Source organism: Chionomys nivalis, chromosome 2 (assembly GCF_950005125.1).
Source record: "Chionomys nivalis chromosome 2, mChiNiv1.1, whole genome shotgun sequence".
In the NCBI taxonomy this organism is placed as follows: domain Eukaryota; kingdom Metazoa; phylum Chordata; class Mammalia; order Rodentia; family Cricetidae; genus Chionomys; species Chionomys nivalis.
The window spans coordinates 79,003,380-79,022,834 of NC_080087.1; the positions used below are offsets into that span (position 1 = coordinate 79,003,380).

General features: G+C 48.1%; 1 protein-coding gene across 1 annotated transcript; it reads right to left on the bottom strand.

Moving 5' to 3' along the window:
- Positions 1-11,215: 11,215 nt before the first annotated feature.
- Positions 11,216-14,082, bottom strand: Tex101 (testis expressed 101). The gene is made up of 5 exons (XM_057763249.1): positions 14,019-14,082; positions 13,714-13,863; positions 13,104-13,289; positions 11,559-11,690; positions 11,216-11,451 (listed from the first exon to the last, which is right to left on the bottom strand). The coding sequence occupies exons 1-5, from the start codon at positions 14,080-14,082 to the stop codon at positions 11,216-11,218; spliced, it is 768 nt and encodes a 255-aa protein (XP_057619232.1).
- Between the last annotated feature and the right edge of the window lie 5,373 nt (positions 14,083-19,455).

Below are 19,455 nucleotides of genomic sequence, written 5' to 3' on the forward strand. Positions count from 1 at the left end.
TTTGTGAATCTGATCAGGGCTTCCATTGCCTGTAACCCTTTTGGGGCTTCCCACTGCTGTCGGAGTTAAAGCCCCAGTGCCTGCTAAGGCTCCTGGAGGCTGCCTGGAACCCGCCCCTCCTTACCTTGCCCACCATGTCACATTTGTCATTAGCCTCCTTCATCCTGTGCTTACATTATCCTGACCATCTTCTGCTGGTTTCCAGATCTTTGCTCATGTAGTCCCCTCTGCTTGCTGACACTCCTTTTTTTCTCTCTCAAGACTCAGTTCAAATATCTCTGTCATCAGACAACCTTCTGTGACGTGTATTCCTGGGTCAGGTGACTCCAGTGGAACTCCCCTGTAATTGTTACTGTCTAGGGGCATGAACCCATCTCTGCTACAGAACTTGTGTCCTCTGAGGGCGGGGCTGGACTGCTCAGGGTCGGGTGGGCACAGAGCATTTCGGGAAGTGTCTGCCAAGCAAGCAATCAACGAATCCAGATGCCTAGCTGCCCGCTCTGTTCATCAAGCCATTCCTGAGGAGTGAAGGCATCCTTTCCTTTCTTTGGTGCTTTTGTTCTGGGTGACTTTCTTCTGAACAGGGCCTTGATAGCTAGCTTATCTTGCTCTGGAAGCTAGTCAATGCCACAGGCAAGTAGCTGTGACTTCTGTGGAAATGTCCCAAAGAAATCCCCCACACTGTTATCCAGCTAACTCAGCCCAAATCCCTTGGCTGATTAAACTCACAACATTTATTTAAAAATTAAAAACAATATGCAGCCCAGCAATGGTGGCGCACGCCTTTAATCCCAGCACTCGGGAGACAGAGGCAGGTGGATCTCTGTGAATTCGAGGCCAGCCTAGCCTACAGAGTGAGTTCCAGGACAGACAGGGCTACACAGAGAAACCCTGTCTGGAAAACCAACTATATACACATATATGTACAGGTGTTGTAAGAGGTGGCTTGTTTGTTTCCCAGATGCCCGGCAGTTCAGACCCGAAATAATCACACAGAAACTGTATTAACTAAACCACTGCTTGGCCCATTAGCTCTAGCTTCTTATTGGCTAACTCTTACATCTTAATTTAACCCATCTCTATTAATCTGTGCATCATCATGAGGTCGTGGCCTACCAACAAAGTTTCAGTGCGTCTGTCTCTGGTGGAGGCTCCATGGCTTCTCTCTGACTTCACCTCTTTTCTTCCAGCATTCAGTTTAGTTTCCCCGGCCTAACTGAGTTCTACCTTGCTATAGGCCAAGCCAGTTTCTTTATTCATTAACCAATAAAAGCAACACATAGACAGAAGGACCAGCCTCTCACTGGGGGATTCTAGGCAGGGGCTCTACCACTGAGCCACACCCCAGCCCCTCACTGGGGGATTCTAGGCAGGGGCTCTACCACTGAGCCACAGCCCCAACTCCTCACTGGGGGATTCTAGGCATGGCCTTTCCTGCTAAGTACAGCATTACTTTCCCAGCTCCTTACTAAACTCTTTCTCCTTTGTTGAAATCCTCTCTGTAAACCTTCCGGGTCCTTTAATGGCTGCATTTCAGGTCTGGGTGGGAAAAATGCTCTCATCTTTCCGGTTCTAGGTGCCTCACCAGGCTTTGTGGCTTCTTGACCCATTGCGTTTGCTCTTGCCTGCTGTCTCTTACAACTCGTCCTTATGACTCAGTTTGAATTCGGCGTTTGTTTCCTGCTGAGCTTCCTAAGCAGGTAGCTAGTCCTGACACAAACCCTCCTTGTGCCTACCCCACATGTTCTGTATGAAGCAGCCATTCATCAGTCTGACAGCCCGTGTAGGGGCAGAGGCCTGGGGAGGTTGTGAAACCAGCTCTAAGTATCAGAATGAAAAAATGGCCCACCTAGGATGTGAATCCCGTGGGAGTTTTAACTGTCGATAATTGTTGAGCAATCAGGGTTTACTGTGGGGTCTTTAAGAAGGGTGGTCCAATAGCGGCTCACTGCGCTATCTCGTGGCCATAAGGAGTATTGCAACCAACAGTTCCCATCCAGCTTTGTCCGACCTGCCCAGCGGCAGCCTCTGTTTCTTGTGTAGAGATGGGACAGCCAGTCTCTGTGGGAACAGCTTTTCCAGCCCGCACAGCTTCCTCCCTGTGAACGGCTTCCCTTCTGAGTGGAAGCCATGACATCTCCAGTCCTTGCTCTGCTTCAGCCCCTCTCCTGCCCAGCGCTCACTATGCTCGGGGTCGCTTTGCTTTCTGTCAACCTGGGGTTTTAGCATTTTCCTTGTTTCTTCATTATATAAAGTGTTAGGAACCCCAAATATAGTGATGGAACAATCTTGTCAGCTTTAAGTAATGAGAGGTGGGTGGAGGACGGGAGAGAGAGGAAAGAAAGACTTTTTTCTTTCAAGAAACTATATCCAGCCAAGCATGGGAAATAGAGACAGATGGGTCAGGAGCTCAAAGTCATCCTCAGCTACATAGTGAGCTCTAAACTAATCTATCTAAAAGAGAACAAAAGCAACTGCTGGGAGCTGATGTCTTTAACCCCAGCACTTGGAAGGCAGATGCAGGTGGATCTCTGTGAATCTGAGGCAAGCCTGGTCTACAGAGTGAGATCCAGGACAGCCAGGGCTCCATAGTGAGACCCTGTCCCAACACTCCCTCACCCCAAAAGAAACCTAATAAATTAAATTGGACCCAGTAGGGCACATCTTTAATCCCAGACAGAGGCAGGAGGATTTCTGTGAGTTCCAGGTCATCCAGGACTACATAGTGAGACTCTGTCTAAAATAAAATAAAGGAGTAAGTGGGAGAGATATCCAAGAACAGCTGAGGTGGCATCCAGGTTACATGGGGGTGTGGTTCAGCAATAGAGCATTTGCAAGTGTGCACAAGGTTCCCAGCACCACAAAACATAGTAAGATACGGAAAAGAAGGCATGATGTCTACGGGTGCCAGTCTGAAGTTCACTGTGAACACGGGCAACCTGGGCTCAAGGCAGGCACTGCTCCCTGGTGGGGAAGGCTGGGCAATGCAGTGAAATCCTGTCTTAGCATAAGTTTCTCTGTGGCTGTTCTGGAACTCACTCTGTAGACCAGGCTGACCTCAAACATCAAGAGTGACCTGCCTCTGCTTCCCAAATGCTGGGACTAAAGGCAAGCGCCACCATCACCCGGTTCAAAATAATTTTTTTTTTAAATGCTGGGGATATAACTAAGGGGTAGAGTGCTTGCTTAGCTTTCCTAACACAAAGGCTTGCATTTGATCCTTGTTCCTATAGGGAAAGACATAAAAGGAGCTAGGCATGTTGACACATACCTGAAATCCTAGCATTTGGAAGACAGTTCAAAGTTATCCTGGACTTAAGTAATGAGTTCAGGGTCAGCCTTGTCACATGAGATCCTGTCTCAAAAATAAATAAATTGTATATCTAAACACAAACAAATATAAACACAGCTTCAGGAGCATTTGTGACTGGAGAGTCACCCAGGCTTTCTGTGTCAGGTACAGTAATGCTTTGTAACCAATTGCTTCAGCACTCAGAATCACTAGTGACTGGATTGTCTGAGCTGGCTTTAGTCAGATGACCACACTTCTGGATCCAGCTGAGCTTGCTCAGAAGTTGGGAGTTGTCTGTCAGCTGGTTTAGGTTGGTCTTGGCTTCTGTTACTGGACAGGCTTGGCTGAGCTCCTCACAGCTCTCTCATCCTTCAGTGGAGCTTGTGTGGGCTTGTCCTCACATGATAGTGTTTACAATTTGCCATTGAGGCCAAGTCTTGACACCGGCCCTTCTACCTCAGCCTTTTTGTGGAAGGAGGTTACATGTCAAAAGCCAGAGATGACTCTCCAGGGGTTGAGAGCGCTGGCTGCTCTTGTAGAGAACTCAGGTTTGATTCCCAACATCCACACGGTGGCTCACAACTGTCTGTAACTCTAGTTCCAGGGTATCTGATGCCCTCTTCTGGCCGCCAAGGGCACTGGGTATACATGAGATTCACAGACACAGGTGCAGCTAAAACACTCTGAAAGAAACAAAGAAAGAAAGGAAGGAAGGACGGAAGGAAGAAGAAAGAAAAGAGAAAGAAGAAAGAAAGGAGAGAGAAAGGAAGGAAGGAAGAAAGGAAGGAAGGAAGGAAGGAAGGAAGGAAGGAAGGAAGGAAGAAAGGAAGGGTGCTAATGACATGGTCTCGGAAACAGGGAAGTGGAGAGCTGAGCCTACAGGATGATCTCCCATGGTCCCACTCAGACTCTTAGATTCTACTACTGATGGGAGAGTCAGGGGCTGTACTAGCAGAGGACCCCTGAGGGCTCTCATGTAGGACTTCTTTAGAGGACATCCCCAGCTCCAGGGTGTGTATGGGAGGAACCAGATAAGTGAGGGTGGTTTAGCAGAGAACCTGAGCTTGTCTTTCCCTGTGGGGTATGGCTATCCTAGGAGCAAGCTCAGGAGTTCATACTTGCTGGTGGGCAGGCCAGATATGTTGTGATGTTGTTTGGCCTTACTGAAGTGCATGTAAGGGATTAAAAAAAAAATCTGTCATCTACCTATCATCTATCAATCTAAGCATCTGTCCTATCATCTGTGTATCTATGTATCTATCATCTACTTATTATTGAGCTATCTATATATCAGTAATTATCTATCTATCTATCTATCTATCTATCTATCTATCTATCTATCTATCTATCTATTATCTACCTTTCATGTATGTTTGCGTGTATGTATGTATCTATCATGTGTGAATCTGCATGCAGGCACATGTGCACTAGTGAGCATGTACATGTGTAGAATATGGGTCAACCTCTGGTATCATGGCTTGCCAGAGGTCATGGAAGTCTACAGTAGGTGACAACCAGTATTTAACATGCCCACCTAATAGATGAATAACTCTCTGATGGGGAGGGTCCCACTTGGAAGGACTGTGAGGTCACCGACTGTAAATGACTGTTTGCCTCTGCCTGTAATTTTTTTCTCATGTGCCACTAAAAACAGCTATGGGTATTTTCCCCCCTGCTTGCATGAAAACATTTCATTTACTGGGCACACATATAGCTGTGGATGGTCAGGAAGACGGTTTCCCCTTAATCTGTTTATCTAGGACAAAGATAGTCTTTTACACACTCAGCTAATGTTAGACTTCAGAACAACTTCAGAGCAAACTGGCTGCCCCTGGAGATGAATGCACGAGGTCAGTCTCCCAGGCGTTTATTGCTGATTCCAGGTCAGAGCACAAAGCAACTTTAGTAGACATAACTTTCTCAGCAATGGACTTCTGCACGTACTCCCAATCTCAAGGCCCAGCCAGCTAACAGTTTATTGTTTAAGTCCAAAATTTCAATGTCACTTTCTGCCTGGGAGCCCTGACCACTCAGAGCTATGTGCTTACTGCCCAGTCAGCGTGACCTCCGTAGCCTGAGAGAAACTGTGTCATCAGTATGGCTCATTTCTATTGTTTACTCGAGTTCTGTGTGACCCTGAAGATGGATTCCTATTTGTCCAGAGGTTTTGCTGCTGTAGGAGAAGCAGGACAGAGGTGTGATGGGCCACCACAGCTGAGATGTTTGTGTGTGTACTTTAATGAGGGTGCTGGGATTGAACACAGATCCTCTGTTTGTATGGCAAACACTAACAGAACCATCTCCCCCCTCACACTGTACCTATCTAGCGTCTTCTACGTAGTCAACTATATTTTTTTTTATCTATTCGCCCTTTTGAAAACCACTTTTGCTATCCTTGTAACAAATGCATGACAGAAGCAACCTAAGGAAAGCAGAGATTTTATTTATCTATTTATTTGTTTTTAGCTCCCCGCTCAGAGGAAATTGTTCACGATGGTGAGAAAGATGTAATAGATGGGGTGACATTGTGAGCTTGTAGGGGGTGGTGTGTCTCTCATGGTGCCATTCAGGACTCAGAGAGCTCAGACAGGATGTGGGGTTAGTCTGTAACTTTTAAGAACTTGCTTCCTTTGGGTCTAGAGAGATCTCTTATCTGTGAATCTGTGACCTCAGTTCCCAGCACCCATATGGGGCTGCTCACAACCATCTGTAACTCCAGCTCCAGGGGATCTGATGCCCTCTAATGGTCTCTGAGGGTACCTGCATCAATGTGCACAAACCGTCACACATATACACATACACACACAAGACAGAAGCCCACTCCCAAGTGACCTACCTGTCAATCAGACCTCTTGTTCTGAAGGTCCCAGAGTCTGCTCTAACAGCATCACCACCTCGGGGCCAAGTGTTAAATACACAAATCTGAAGGCTTTCACCTTCAAATCATAATTATTGGTTTGTTTGATACAGACTGGCCATCCACCTGCCTCAGCCTCCTAGGTGCTTGGCTGGCAGGGGAATGCCGGCATGCCTGACTTTATATCAATTATACACCATTTACATTTTCATTTTAAAAACATTTATTTGCTTTTAAATTTATGTGCGTGTGTTTTGCCTGTATGTATGTGTGTGCGCACGCACACATGCCTGGTGCCTGTGGAAGCCAGAAGAGGGGATCGGATTCTCTGGAACTGGAGTTACATCCCCAGAACTCAGGAAAAAAGCTGGCCAGAGTCCCACATACCTGTAACTCCAGTGCTATGATGGGGTGGAGACAGGAGGAGGGCTGGGACTTGCTGGCCACCAGCCTCGCTCCGGGTGCAGAGAGAGACCAGACCTTGTCTCGGGAATAAGGGGCAGAACCATAGAAAACATCTGTCATCCTCCTTTGGCTTCTGTGTGTTCTCACAGATGAATGCACCAGTCACCTGTGTGTACACGCTACATACACCCATCTCTTCTAATATGCATAAGCGCATACACACACACACACACACACACACAGAGAGAGAGAGAGAGAGAGAGAGAGAGAGAGAGAGAGAGAGAGAATCCAGCACATAAAACCCAAGCCTTCTTAGGTGCTGGACCCTCATTCAATCCTCACAGAATCCCATGGCGTGGGAGAAGAGGCAGGCGAGAGGAGCAGGCTCAGGGAACTCGTGTCTGATTACTGAGGCACAGGGACATTAAGCAGTTTTTCCAGGATCATACGACCTGTGAAGGCCACGACCCCAGCCCCTCACTGATTCTAGGCAGGGACTCTAGAATTCAGGCTCACTACCCATTCTTTCTATGGATTCTGCTTCTGAGCTACCCCCCCTTTCTTTCTGAGAGTCTCATGAAGCTACTGAGGCTGCTCTTGAACATGTCATGTGATCTTTCTCCCTTGGGTCTCACAAGTAGGTGGACCAGATGAAATTTCCTGTCTTCATATATATTCGGAAAAGACTTCAAGCTTTTACCGTGTCAAGTTTCTCTGGTTTGAAAGTCTCTCCTGAAGGATGTGTGTTAACAGCTCAGCTCCCAGGCTGTGGTGCCCTTGGGAGGTTGATGGGACCCAGAGAAAGGAAGCCCCATTGATGCTGCGCCCTTAAGGAGGTTAGGGAACTCTCTCATCTCTTCCTCTCTGTTTCACTTTCTGGATGCCATGAGATCAGACCTCCCATGTGCTCACACCCTGGGGCACTCGTGTTGCCCAGATCCAGGGCAGCAGGGAAAACCAACCATGAACCTGGGAATCCAGGAGTCACACAACCCTTTCTTTACAAGCTGATCATCCCAGGTGTTTTCTCACAGCAACGGAAAGCTAACACTCAGGTGATATCCTAATTATTAGGATGAACTGAACGCTATGACAACCACCATCATACAGGCAAGGGATGTGCTGTCAGATTTTCCAACACACAGACGAAGTCGATCGAGGTCAAGGATCACATGGCTGGGAAGCGGCAGAGCTGAGATTCTAGCCACGCCATCCAGAAGTGAGGCTTGCGTCTTCGTGCAGCATCTCACTCAAGCACACAACTCTCCTCCACTTCTGAGCGTCACCTTATGCATAGCACACGGCTGGTTTCCCACGCTGACTTTAACTGTACAGACCTGAGGGAGGAGAGGAGCGCCACCCTGTGGTGGAAGATGGGATCTCAGCGCCAACTCTCAGTTTCCCTGGCCAACTCAGCCTGCCTAGGAAGTAGAGGCTTGAGTTGGCAGGCACTTACTTGCTCAGCATGCACAAACGACCCGTGCCCCAGTTACTAGGGTTTACGATGCTTGTTTGCTATTCCAGCACTTGGAAATTGGACGCAGAATGAGGAGTTCAAAGTCACTCTTAGCTTCACAGAATTCCAGGCCAGCCTAGGTTACATGGCACCCTGATTCAAACAAACAAACAAACAAACAAACAAACAAACAAACAAACAAACAAACAAACAAAGTAGGCAGGGAGGAGTAAGGATAAATTAGACATACATTTTATTCCCAACGTTCAAAATTTAACTTGAACATCACTATTTTATTACTCATGTGTATGCATCTGTGGGCATTAGGGATCTCCTGGAGCCGGAGTTACAAAGGGTGGCCACCTGCTGGATATGGGTGCTGGGGACCAACTCAGGTCCTCTGCAAGAGGAGGCAGCACTTTTAATGGCGGAGCCATCTCTCCAGCCAGGCTCAGGTGCACACACATGCCGTGGTCCCAGCAGTGGGAAGGTGTCTCTGCACCCATGAAGGAGCGCAGCTCTTAGGTCTCACTTGAGACGTTCTCCTTTCATTCTCATTGCAAGTGTGCGTGAGCTCAGGGTCCTCGAAGGCCACAAGTCGTTGGGTCCCCTGGAGCTGGGGTCACAAGCTCCAGGGGATTGTGAGCTGTCCTATGTTTGTGCTAGAAACTGAACTCAGGTTTTCTGGAAGAGAGAGCAGTCTCACTGCTGCCTTTCCCCCAGCACAGTTCCTCTGTGCAGTGGACTGTGGTTAGCCCTTCATTAGGGTTTCTGCTGCTGTGATGAAACCCTTGATCAAAAGCAGGTTGGGGAAAGAAGGGTTTATTTGGCTTCCACTCCACATCACTGTCCATCACTGAAGGAAGTCAGGACAGGAACTCAAGCAGGGCAGGAACCTGGAGGCAGGGGCTGATGTAGAGGTCATGGAGGATGCTGCTCACTGGCTTGCTCAGCTTGCTTTCTTATAGAACCCAGGACCAGCAGCTCAGAGAAGACCCTACCTGGGCCCTCCCTTGTCAATTATTAAGTAAATGTCCCACAGGCTTGCCTGTAGTTCAATCATATGAAGATATTTTCATTTTCTTTTCTTCTTTTTTCTTTTTCTTTTTCTTTTTTTTTTTTTTTTGGGAGATTAGGGTTTCTCTATAGCTTTGGTGCCTGTCCTGAAACTAGCTCTTGTAGACCAGGCTGGCCTTGAACTCACAGAGATCTTCCTGCTTCTGCCTTTCGAGTGCTGGGATTAAAGCATACACCGCCACCGCTCAGCTAGTGAAGGCATTTTTTCTTAATCGAAGTTCCCTCCTCTCAGACAACTTTAGCTTGTGTCAAGTTGATTAAAAAAAACAAAAAACTAGCCAGAACATTAATACAGAACACTCACAGGGGCTCAAAGTGCAGAGACTAAGAGTCTGTGGCATGTTCCGTCACAAAAGGGCCATCTGTATCACATTCCTACCCTCAAGGCTCAGGGATCACAGTTGGGGAGAAGGGTGGAAAGATTCTAAGGCCCAAAGGCCAGGGAGGACAAGAGAGAAACTGTCTTCTGGACACGAAAGGACCATTGCAGTCAGGGTACAGGCCAGCAGCTGTGGCTGCCTGCATAGGGCCAAGCTGGTCGACACTGCAGCAAGGAGCAGGGAAGGGCTTTAGCCAACCTTTAGCCAAGGAGGGACAGTAGATGGCTTTCAGGGGAGGCAGGGAACCAATTTTATTTAAGGGCGTGGCTCCTGGTAGGTCCAGGGGTTGGCCCTACACATGCGTATAGAGGCAGCAAAAATGGAAGCCTGTCACTATCTAAACAAGAAGCCAGGACATGAAGTTGGGAAGGGGCAGGGAGGTGGGAACAGATCTGGACGGAAATAGGGAGAGAATGTACACATGAATGAATGCTCAAGGAATTATAAAGATATCCTATTAAAATCTAACTCATAGAATTCAGGTTGGTTTACACAGTGAGTTCCAGGCCACCCAGGGATACACAGTGAGATGGTCTCAAAAACAAAACCAAAATTGAATAATAAAGTAAGATAAAAATTATAAACCAATATTATGTCTCCCTCTACTTTCCTCTATATACCATCTATGTTGTAGGACCACACTCATCCATTCTTGTGGTCCACAGAACACTGCGAGTCAGGGTGAAGGGAAGATAGAGAGTGGGGGTGGAGCAGGGGGATTGGAGGGGACACTCAGGACATCAGGAGATGGGCTTCTTAGAGCCAGAGGACTGGAGAGTCTCATTTTTTCCCTCATGCCCCATGGCCATAGCAGACAGGCCACCCCAAAGCAGCAGCTGGCTCTGTCCTTAAGATTGGGTCGGGGCCTTGAGGTGGCAGAGCATTCCTTTAATTACAGCAGAGGCAGGAGGATCTCTGTGAGTTCCAGGCCAGCATGGTCTATAGAGTAAGTTTAGGACATCCAGGGCTACACAGAGAAACCCCGTCTTGAAAAACAACAACAACAACAAAGATTGGGCTGGGAATCCTGCAGAAAAACGAACATATTAGAGTAAAAGAAAAAAATCAAATACCTGTGTTTATGTCCTGGCTCTGCCCAAAGTCATTTCTTGACATCTATCTGTCTGTCTGTCTAATTATCTATCATCTATCTATCTATCTATCTATCTATCTATCTATCTATCTATCTATCTATCTATCCATATATCTATCATCTATCTATCTAACAGCTGTGTTCTGAGACAGGGTCTTGTTTTGTTGAGCAGGTTGGCCTGATCCCTGAGCACTGGGACTACAGCCATGTACCACATTGCCTGGCTTTTGCCTACAGTTATGTGAATGTGAGAAATTCAAATTTATCCAAACTGTTTCCTTATCTGGAAAATGTGTGTTAGAGACAGCACATTAGTGGTCCCTCTGCAGCACCAAAACCCCACTGCATGGCTTGAAGCATATGTAAATCACAAATCTGGGTAGGTGAAAAGGCCCAGGGTCATGGATCCCAGGACTCCCACGGTGGAAGGAGAAAACTCCCTTCTGAAAGCTGCTCTTGGGCTCTGGTTCCCCAATCACCCTCACCACACACACGACCTAATAGCAAAGCACAAAGTTTATTATTTGTGTCAAATACACACTCATCCTATTTCTCTGCTCTTCAAACCTCCCTCCTCCCATTCTTCAAATTGGTGGTCAGCAGACAGAAGGCTCCCTCCTAGCCAAACCCTAGCCCCCCGCCTGGACAGCGCCCTCTAGGGGAAGTGGATCAGGGCCACCAGCAGTGTTGGCAACAGCAGCTCCAGCACCCACAGTGAGGTAAGCATCCAGGAGGCCCTACTACTTCCTTCTGCCTTTCTGGGCTGGAGGAAAGAGTAGTAACTGCAGGTCTCCTTCACTGTCATGGGTCCCACTGAGGTCATTGAAGCCATCAGCCTGCAGCCAATTGCAGTGGTGCAGCCTTTAACATGCACGATGGAGTCCATTCCTCCTGTGAGCCAGAGGGGATGGGGCAACAGAGACACAGTTTAGGAATGGGGAGCCCAGTCTTCCCTTACCTTTGGAACCCTGAGTGCCAGAACCTTGAGGGGCATTTACCTCCGGAGAGCTCAAGTTTTCCTTGATAGCACTGAGTTGTACTGTTGGCACAGGGCAGAGAGGGGGCACTGGGACAGGACCCCAGAGCCACACATGTTGGGCAGCGGAGGTTTCCTGGCATACTGGGAGTTACTGGATGGGGATAAAGAGAGGGTAAGTTAAGGCTGTGTCCAGCACCCAGAGGAGCTTGTCCCAGCTGCTTTTTTGCCCCGCCCTGTGTCCTGTAGAGGCCACACTAACCAATCCACCACTGAGCCCCACCTAGTCTCCCCCAGTTGACTTTTTTTCATCAGAAACTCAGCCACTGGCTGCCGAGATGGTGCAGCAGGTATAGGCACTTACTGTGCAAGCCTGGAGACCTGGGTTCAATCCTCGGCACCCACACAGAGGTGGAAGGAGAAAACCAACTCTCCAAGTTGTGTTCCGACTTCTACACACGCACAGTCACACACACACACACACACACACTCACACATGCACACTCACACGTGCACAGTCACACACTAAAAGAAACCCCAGAGACCACATCACTTCCACATCCTGCCTACACACTGAAGGAGCTGAAAGGACAGGTGGAGCAGAAAGGTCTGTGGGTAGTCAGTGGTATTACAACTCGTGCTGCACTCAAGTATAGTCAAGGAAACCGAGGACACCAGCTACCCAAGATGCTTCAGCAAACATCTTCAAGGGGCGGAGATCTGAGCTGTGAAGAAGGCTGTGTGTGAACATGGGCTTGAGACAGATATGGGACAGGGCTGCTGTTCAGATGGTAGGCATAGGCAGGGAGGACGTGTGCCACTGGCATTTTTAAATGACCTGTACCATGTACATTAAGAAAAAAGTCACTTTTTAAGTGTGTGTATGCGTGCATAAGCATTTGCATGTGGGTACACACATGGGTGCATGTGTGTGGAGGTCAGAGGACAACTTCAGGTGTCATCCGCAGGGTCAGGGTCTCTCACTGCCCTGGTGCCCACCAATTAGGCCAGCCTGGTTGGCCAGTAAATCCAAAGGAACCTCCCCATCTCCTCCACCTCCGAGAGCCGGGATTACAAGCTCATGACGCCATGCCTGGCAGTTTTCTGTGTGTTCTAGGAAATTGAATGCAGGTCCTCAGGCTTACAGGGCAAGCGCTTTACCTGCTGATCCATCTACAGTGTTAGAAGTGTGACCAAGAGTCTAAGACACAGCATAAGGCACACAAAGGGGAAAGAGGCACCTGAAGGAGAAAAGATGGGCAGATGACTGTCGGCCTGGAGGGCAAACTGGGGGCTGCACTGTTGCCACCCGGCAGTGAAGAACTCACAAATGCCAAAATGAATGCCACTGCCTGCTCAGAAACTAACGGAGCCCTCTTCCTGCTAAATGAACACATTCCCAGTCATTACTGCAGCCTTCACCGATGTCCCTCTGCCCCGAGGAGGCTTGCACCGCAAAGGACTTCAACTCAGAAAAGGACCGTGCAGACTGAGGGATTCTTCTGCATGTGGGCCACGGAGGCCCACGCTAAGCAGAAACACAGAGAAGAGTGACATGCACAGGTACCTGTGGTGTCTGGTGGTTTCCAGAATAGAGATATGTTGCTTCTGTTGTTGCAGAGGGTGCTGTTGCAGTAGTTACTGAAGGAGAGGGCGGTCAGGCCAGGGGGTGGGGTGTACTGGATCAGAGTCACTGTCTCTACTCCTTGAGCGGCGCAGCCCTTACTGGCCAAAACAACAGTCTTGGTTCCTTCTGTGAGACAGGGAGTAGAGAAGGTGGATGGTGGGCCCAGTGCTTAGCAGGGAGAGAGCAAATGACACGGCTACCTTCTCCCTCAAGCCCAAGGGATGCCCCTGTGTCTGCCTCCCCAGTGATGGGACTGCAAATTCATGCCATCATGCCTGACATTTTTATGTGGGCCCTGGGGATTCAACTGAGACCCTTATGTATTCAAGACAGGCACGTTACTGAGCTAACCTCCCAGCCTCTATCTAGACTGTCACAGGGTTGTGCTATTAGTCAGACACAGAACCCAGAGCATGAAGGGGAAAGAAAGGGAGGAAGCTGAAAAGATGGGCAAGGTCAGATGGCTTTCAGCCTGGGGACCTACACTGGACAGCTGTTACCCGGCACTGAGGAGTCAGTGATTGAGACCCACCGCTCGGTCCCTAGTTACCCGCTTTAATCAACAGCACAGTTTCCTGGCAAAGTTCTCCAGAATTGCAACTCTCAACCTTCTCAGTCTTTGAAGTCCAGTTAAAGGTTCGGCCTGGATCATCCTCTAAATGCTGGATTCTACTCACCATGCAGCGAAGGTTCTGGACCACTAGGAAGATGAGATAAAGATGATCTTTAATTTTGCAAAAAAAAAAAAAAATTAAAAAAAAGATGACCAACTGCCCTCTCTGTGGGGTGATCTCTTCACACAATAAATCCACTCTCTGTGGAATCAGTTGTTTCCCCGAGGTCCCACACACATACAAGTCCAGTGGGAGGCTCCCAGCAGGAAGAAGAGCAGTAAGTACTGGATGCGGCAGGCTGCCATGGCTTCTCTGAGGTTGGGAAGAGCTGATCAGGACCTGGGAACTGAAGGAGAAACAAGAGACAATTCAGTCAGCCAGAGAGAGATTAAATCTCAGTTTCCTGTTAAGTGTCTACTTTATGATAGATTTATGGTATGCAAGCTCATGAAGTCCACCCTGAAGTGTCTTGGGAGTTAACAGCAAGGTCACAGGTTTATTGTGCCTACTTTCTATAGTTCTAAGACTCAGCCATCGATAGTTGATAAGGTTTTGGCAACTTTCTTTCTTCAGTGTCTACATACAGGAGAATGGGCCCGGGAGCCCTCTGCCTTTAAGCCTCTGAGGTTCAGAGCCACAGTAGAAATCTCTCAAGGCCTCAGCATCTCAGTCCTTAGGACCCAGCTCCACCAGAACTCCACCAGACACATGATTCTGGGCAGCCAGCCTATTCCTCAGACTAAGAGTCTAGCTGAATTCCACTCCTCGATATAGAAGTATAGACTTCAGCTCCTCCTCCAGACCCAAAGCCCAGAACCTGGCACTCCTAAAAGACCCAGCAAAAGAGAGCCCAGTTCTCCTTCCTCAGATACAGGGGACCCACTCCAGCCTCCCCTCCTTCGGAATAGATGCTGAGGGCTGGTCCTCCTCCCTCCAACTCAGCCCTCTGCCCTCAGACCCAGGGCTCCACCCAGCTCTTCTCCCTCAGGATCAGTAGCTAGACTGTAGTCCTCCCTCAGACCCAGGAGCCTCAGACCCAGGAGCCTCAGACCCAGGATTCTGAGGGTCAGCTTTCCCCCTTTTGACTGCGTTCCAGACCCCAACGTTCCTCCCTCAGACCCAGAATTCCAGACCCTGAGCCCTCCTCCCCCAGGCCCTGTAACCAGACCCTAGCCTCCTCCCTCAGACCCAGAAGTTCAGGCCCCCAGCTCTCCTCCCTCAGACCCAGTAGCCAGACCAGATCCTAGCAGTCTCCTCGATCAGACCCAGGATTCCGGGCGCCAGTCTCCTCCCTCAGGCAAGAGCTCCCACCGGCCCATGGCCCCTTCCTTCCTCATTTCATGGAGATTTTTTCCTCAGGCTTGCGGAATATGGGTTCCCTCTCTCTTTTCTTTCTAAGGCAATACAATTCTTTCTGACCTCAGCGTGTCCTCCACGCGCCCAGCTTTGATGGCGACCGGTACAGTATGCTGCGTTCCTGGTGTGTGGCTCCAGAAGGCACGAAAGGCGGGGCCAGCCCCGCCAGGATACTCGAAGCCCCATTGGTTGAGGAGGAATCATCGCATGATCTTATTGGACGAGCCTGGTGAATCGCTGCATCTCATTGGTCCTCAGAGGAGCCAATTACTTGGCCGCTTCTGAAGGAACGCACGCGCCCCCTGGCTGTTGCCGCCTGAAGTGTATGTGGAAGGGGTTCGCTCCAGGCCAGGTTTCCCTCCTCCACTTGCGCTAGGACTTGGCCTTTGCCCACGGAACTAAACACCTACCAGAAGGGTCTCCCATATTCTTTGCCCTGCCCCTGCCCTGGCACCCACCCAGAGCCTTAGCCCCCATGTGTCCCTTCCTCCCTCTCCACCCAGCAATGGAGGCTTCATTGTCTAATCCAGTCCTGGAGGGCTGAGTAGAGGATGGCCCTCTTCCCTGTCGCTTAAGATGCCTCCAAAGATTGTGTGCCTGAGTGGCAACCACGTGACAGCACGGGTTGCCTCAACACTGAACGAATCCACTTGTCCTCATCAGGACTGTGAAACAGACGAATCTTCAGACTAGTTATGCACAGATTTAGGTTCTTTAAATATATTTTCATTTATCTTCTGTGTATGGATTTTCACGTCTGTGCCAGGGCACACGTCTGGTGCTCAGAGGTTATCAGCTGCCAGCATGTGGTCCTGGGGATCAAACTCAGGGCTGTTAGATGTGATGATGGCTTTACCCCCAAGTCTTCTTCTTTCCCTTCCTCTTTTTCTTTTCTTTTATCAAGTAAGTAAAACAAAACAATGGCTTTTGTTGCAACTTTTTAATAAGTGCACATGATTTACATTGTTCAATTTTTTTTTTTGGCAGAGTCTTCTAGCCCAGGATGTGTGGGGGCCCACAGAAGTGGGTCCGCTCCACCCTGACTGAAGGTCAGAGAACTTAAGCCTGCTCCTGCTCTTTCAAAGTTATTGACAAGAGGTTTGACTTAAGGTGTGGCCGCAAACAAGATATCTTGTCCTAGGCATGGTTATTTGTTTTGGGTATTGATGGTGGATCCATTCCACCCTGACTAAAGGTCAGAGAATCCAAGTTTATTCCTGCTCCTTCAAGGATTTGACAGGAGGTTTGACCCATGGAGTGATTGCCTAGGATACTTGGTCTAAGGTGTAGCTCTACATGTCCTGTACAAACAACAGAATGCTGAACTCATGTCTCAAGTATTGAAACAAGTAATTGTTCTGGTTGTCCTCTGTGTCATGTTAAAACAGTCTTTTTGCCTTCTCCCCTTTTTGGATAGGGGTATATAAGCATATGGAAAATAAATGTGGGCATATTCAGTATTCACTGGATTGCTCTCCGGGTTCTATCCTACATCGGGGTATTTCTTTCATATCTTTGGTCCTCCTACTTAGTTTTTCTAATCCACATCCCCCCTACCTTGTAATGTGCGAACCCTGTTGAGGCTGGACACAGACAAGGATGGCCTAGAACTCTCAGTGTAGCTGATAATGACCTTGAATTTATGATCCCTCTGACCCCTCTTACTGAGACCTGGGTCATTGGTAGATGCCATCATTTATGCAGCACTGGGGATGGAAGCAAGCTAGGCAAGCACTCTACCAGCTGAGCCCCATCCCAGGTCTCTTGTTCAGGTTTATGTCTTTGTTCCTTTCGCACCTTCCCTCAGTCCTCTACTTTCATGTCCTTGGAGCACAGATAGTTGTGAGGTGCTCTGTGGTCATTGGAATTAAACCTGGGTCCTCTGGAAGAGCAGCTGATGCTCTTAACCACTGAACTATCTCTCCAAGCTAGAATTTTATTTTTATTTATTTATTTATTTATTTATTTATTTACTTACTTACTTACTTATTTATTTATTTCTGAGACAGGGTTTCTCTGTGTAACAGCTCTGACTGATCTGGAACTTGCCTTGTAGACCAGTCTGACCTCAGACTCACAGAGATTCACCTATCTCTGCCTCCTGAGTGCTGGAATTAAAGCCACGTGCAACCACTATCTGGAGAGTATATATCTAATTATTTATTTTTTGTTTTTCAAGACAGGGTTTCTTTGTGCTAACAGCCCTGGCTGTTCTGGAACTCTCTTTGTAGACCAGGCTGAAACTTCAGTCAGATGCTGCATATGCCAAGAAATAGCAACTCAGACACAAGACCTAGGAATGATTTATGTCCCTTTAAGATCCCCAGAGATGTGTGCTTTGTGCGGGCTCATGTGTATGTGAGTGCTGGAGGCCAGATGTCTGTGTTGAATGCTTTCCTCACTCAGGAAATTAATTTTGTGAGAAAGGCTTCTGTATCTGCTGGATGGACAGCGAGTACCGGGATCTGCATGTTATGTCCCGCAGTGCTGCAGTTACTATTATGTGTTGCTGTGCCTGGCTTTTACGTGCACACTAGAGATTTGAACTCAGGTCCCCATGCTTGCATAGTGAGAACTTAAACCATGGAGTCATTTCTCCAGACTCCAGGAATGACTTTTTTGTTTGTTTGCTTGCTTTTGTGTGTGTGTCCTGGAACTCAGAGATGCACCACACTTTGCCTCCCAAGTTCTAGGATTAAAGGGGTGGGCCACAAAGTCCAGCCCAAGAAATGTCTTTTTGAAACTTCAATCATAATAAAAGAAACAAAATATTGCTCATTAGTTTTATCCATCAGTAAGAATTTAGCATTCTAGGATTCAATACACTTAAGACAGGTATGTAATTTGTGGAGGGAATGGAGAAGAATTAGGGCTAGGTGTTTTTAGGTCCTGGTTACAGGACAGGACATGTTGAAGTCTTTAGGATTCAGAGTGACTACATCCTTTAATTCCCATTCTGTCTAGTTCATTCTCTTTGGGATGACATCAAAGAGATGTTAGTGGTTTATTAGAGCTAAATAATTCAAGAGAGTGAGTGTTTAAAATTTCAGAAAAAAGAGTCAACCTAGTTTCTAAACATAGAGATTATTTTGGTTGTGAGCCTAGCCTTTACGGCTGAGCCATCTCTCCAGCCCCATAGGTATTATTAAAAATTATGTGCATTTACTATTGATTTTGTTTTAGAGACAGGGTTTCTCCATGTAACAGCCCTGACTGTCCAGCTCTGTAGACCAGGCTGGCCTTGAACTCACAGAGATCCACCCACCTCTGCCTCCTGAGCGCTAGAATGAAAGGCGTTCGCCACCACCGCCTGAACTTTTAAGTTGAATTTTTAAAGTGAGTATTCAACAGCCACCACTTGCCATTGGACATCATCTATTTCCCATGGCTTGGTGTCACTTGTCCTTGTCCCAGCTGTGTGGTGCAAATATTAGATGACTACTCCTGAGAATTCCTGTTCATTATTACAGGAGAGAGTTCCCAGTGAAGAGGGGCCTCAGTTTTTGGGGGTCCCCCTGCTTCTGTCTCTCAGGTGCTACAATTAGAGCTTTCTACCACATCTGGCTGTAACTGTTGTTTTCAAATGGTGTCTCATGTATCCTAGGTTGGTCTTGAACTCACAGCGTAGCCAGAGAAGACAGCCAGGAACTGTTGGTCCTCCTGTCTCTAAGTCCTGGGATTGTAGGTGTGCACCCCGACACCTGGTCTATACAGTGCTGGGGCTCAAACTGGTGCTGTATGCGTGTGAGATGAGCGCCCTACAGTCCAGCCTTGGAGTTGTTCTCAGATGCTAGAGTGCTGGCGTGTTCTGGAGACCTGCTGCCGACAGCGTGACCTCTGCTGAACTGAACTACATGGACACGACGACTGTGCACGGGAAATGCTTACAACCAAAATTCGTTTTCTCTTTCATTTGAGACAGAACCTCATGGAGCTCAGGCTGAGTCAAAGTGGACAGTAATCAAGGATGACCCTGAAGTTCTGAGCCTTCTGCCCACCACTCCTGAGGCCCATCAGAATGCCTGTTCAGAGCGTCCTATTGGGTTCAGTAAGCACACCATGGGAACTGGCAAATACAGTGAAGTCAAGCCTTGTCCTTCCTCCCAGGGAAATTGCTCATTCACAATTTGGTGTATGTTGTAGTTTGTGTTCAATTGCATGAAGAGACACCATGACCTTGGCAATTCTTATAAAAGAGAGCATTTAATTGGGGCAGACAAGGTAGCTGAGAATTCCATAACTGCACCCACAGGCAGTGGGTAGAGAGAGCTGCTGAGCCTGGCTGGAACTTTTGAAACATCAAGGCCCGCCCCCAGTGACAC

Bases quoted from the DNA above. Each gene is read 5' to 3' on its own strand.
- Tex101 (XM_057763249.1), bottom strand. From the start codon at position 14,082: ATGGCAGCCTGCCGCATCCAGTACTTACTGCTCTTCTTCCTGCTGGGA. The intron at 13,864-14,018 runs GTATGTGTGTGG...TCATCTTCCTAG, and splicing joins GGGAGCCTCCCACTGGACTT to TGGTCCAGAACCTTCGCTGC. The intron at 11,452-11,558 runs GTAAATGCCCCT...TCTGGCTCACAG, and splicing joins AAAACTTGAGCTCTCCGGAG to GAGGAATGGACTCCATCGTG.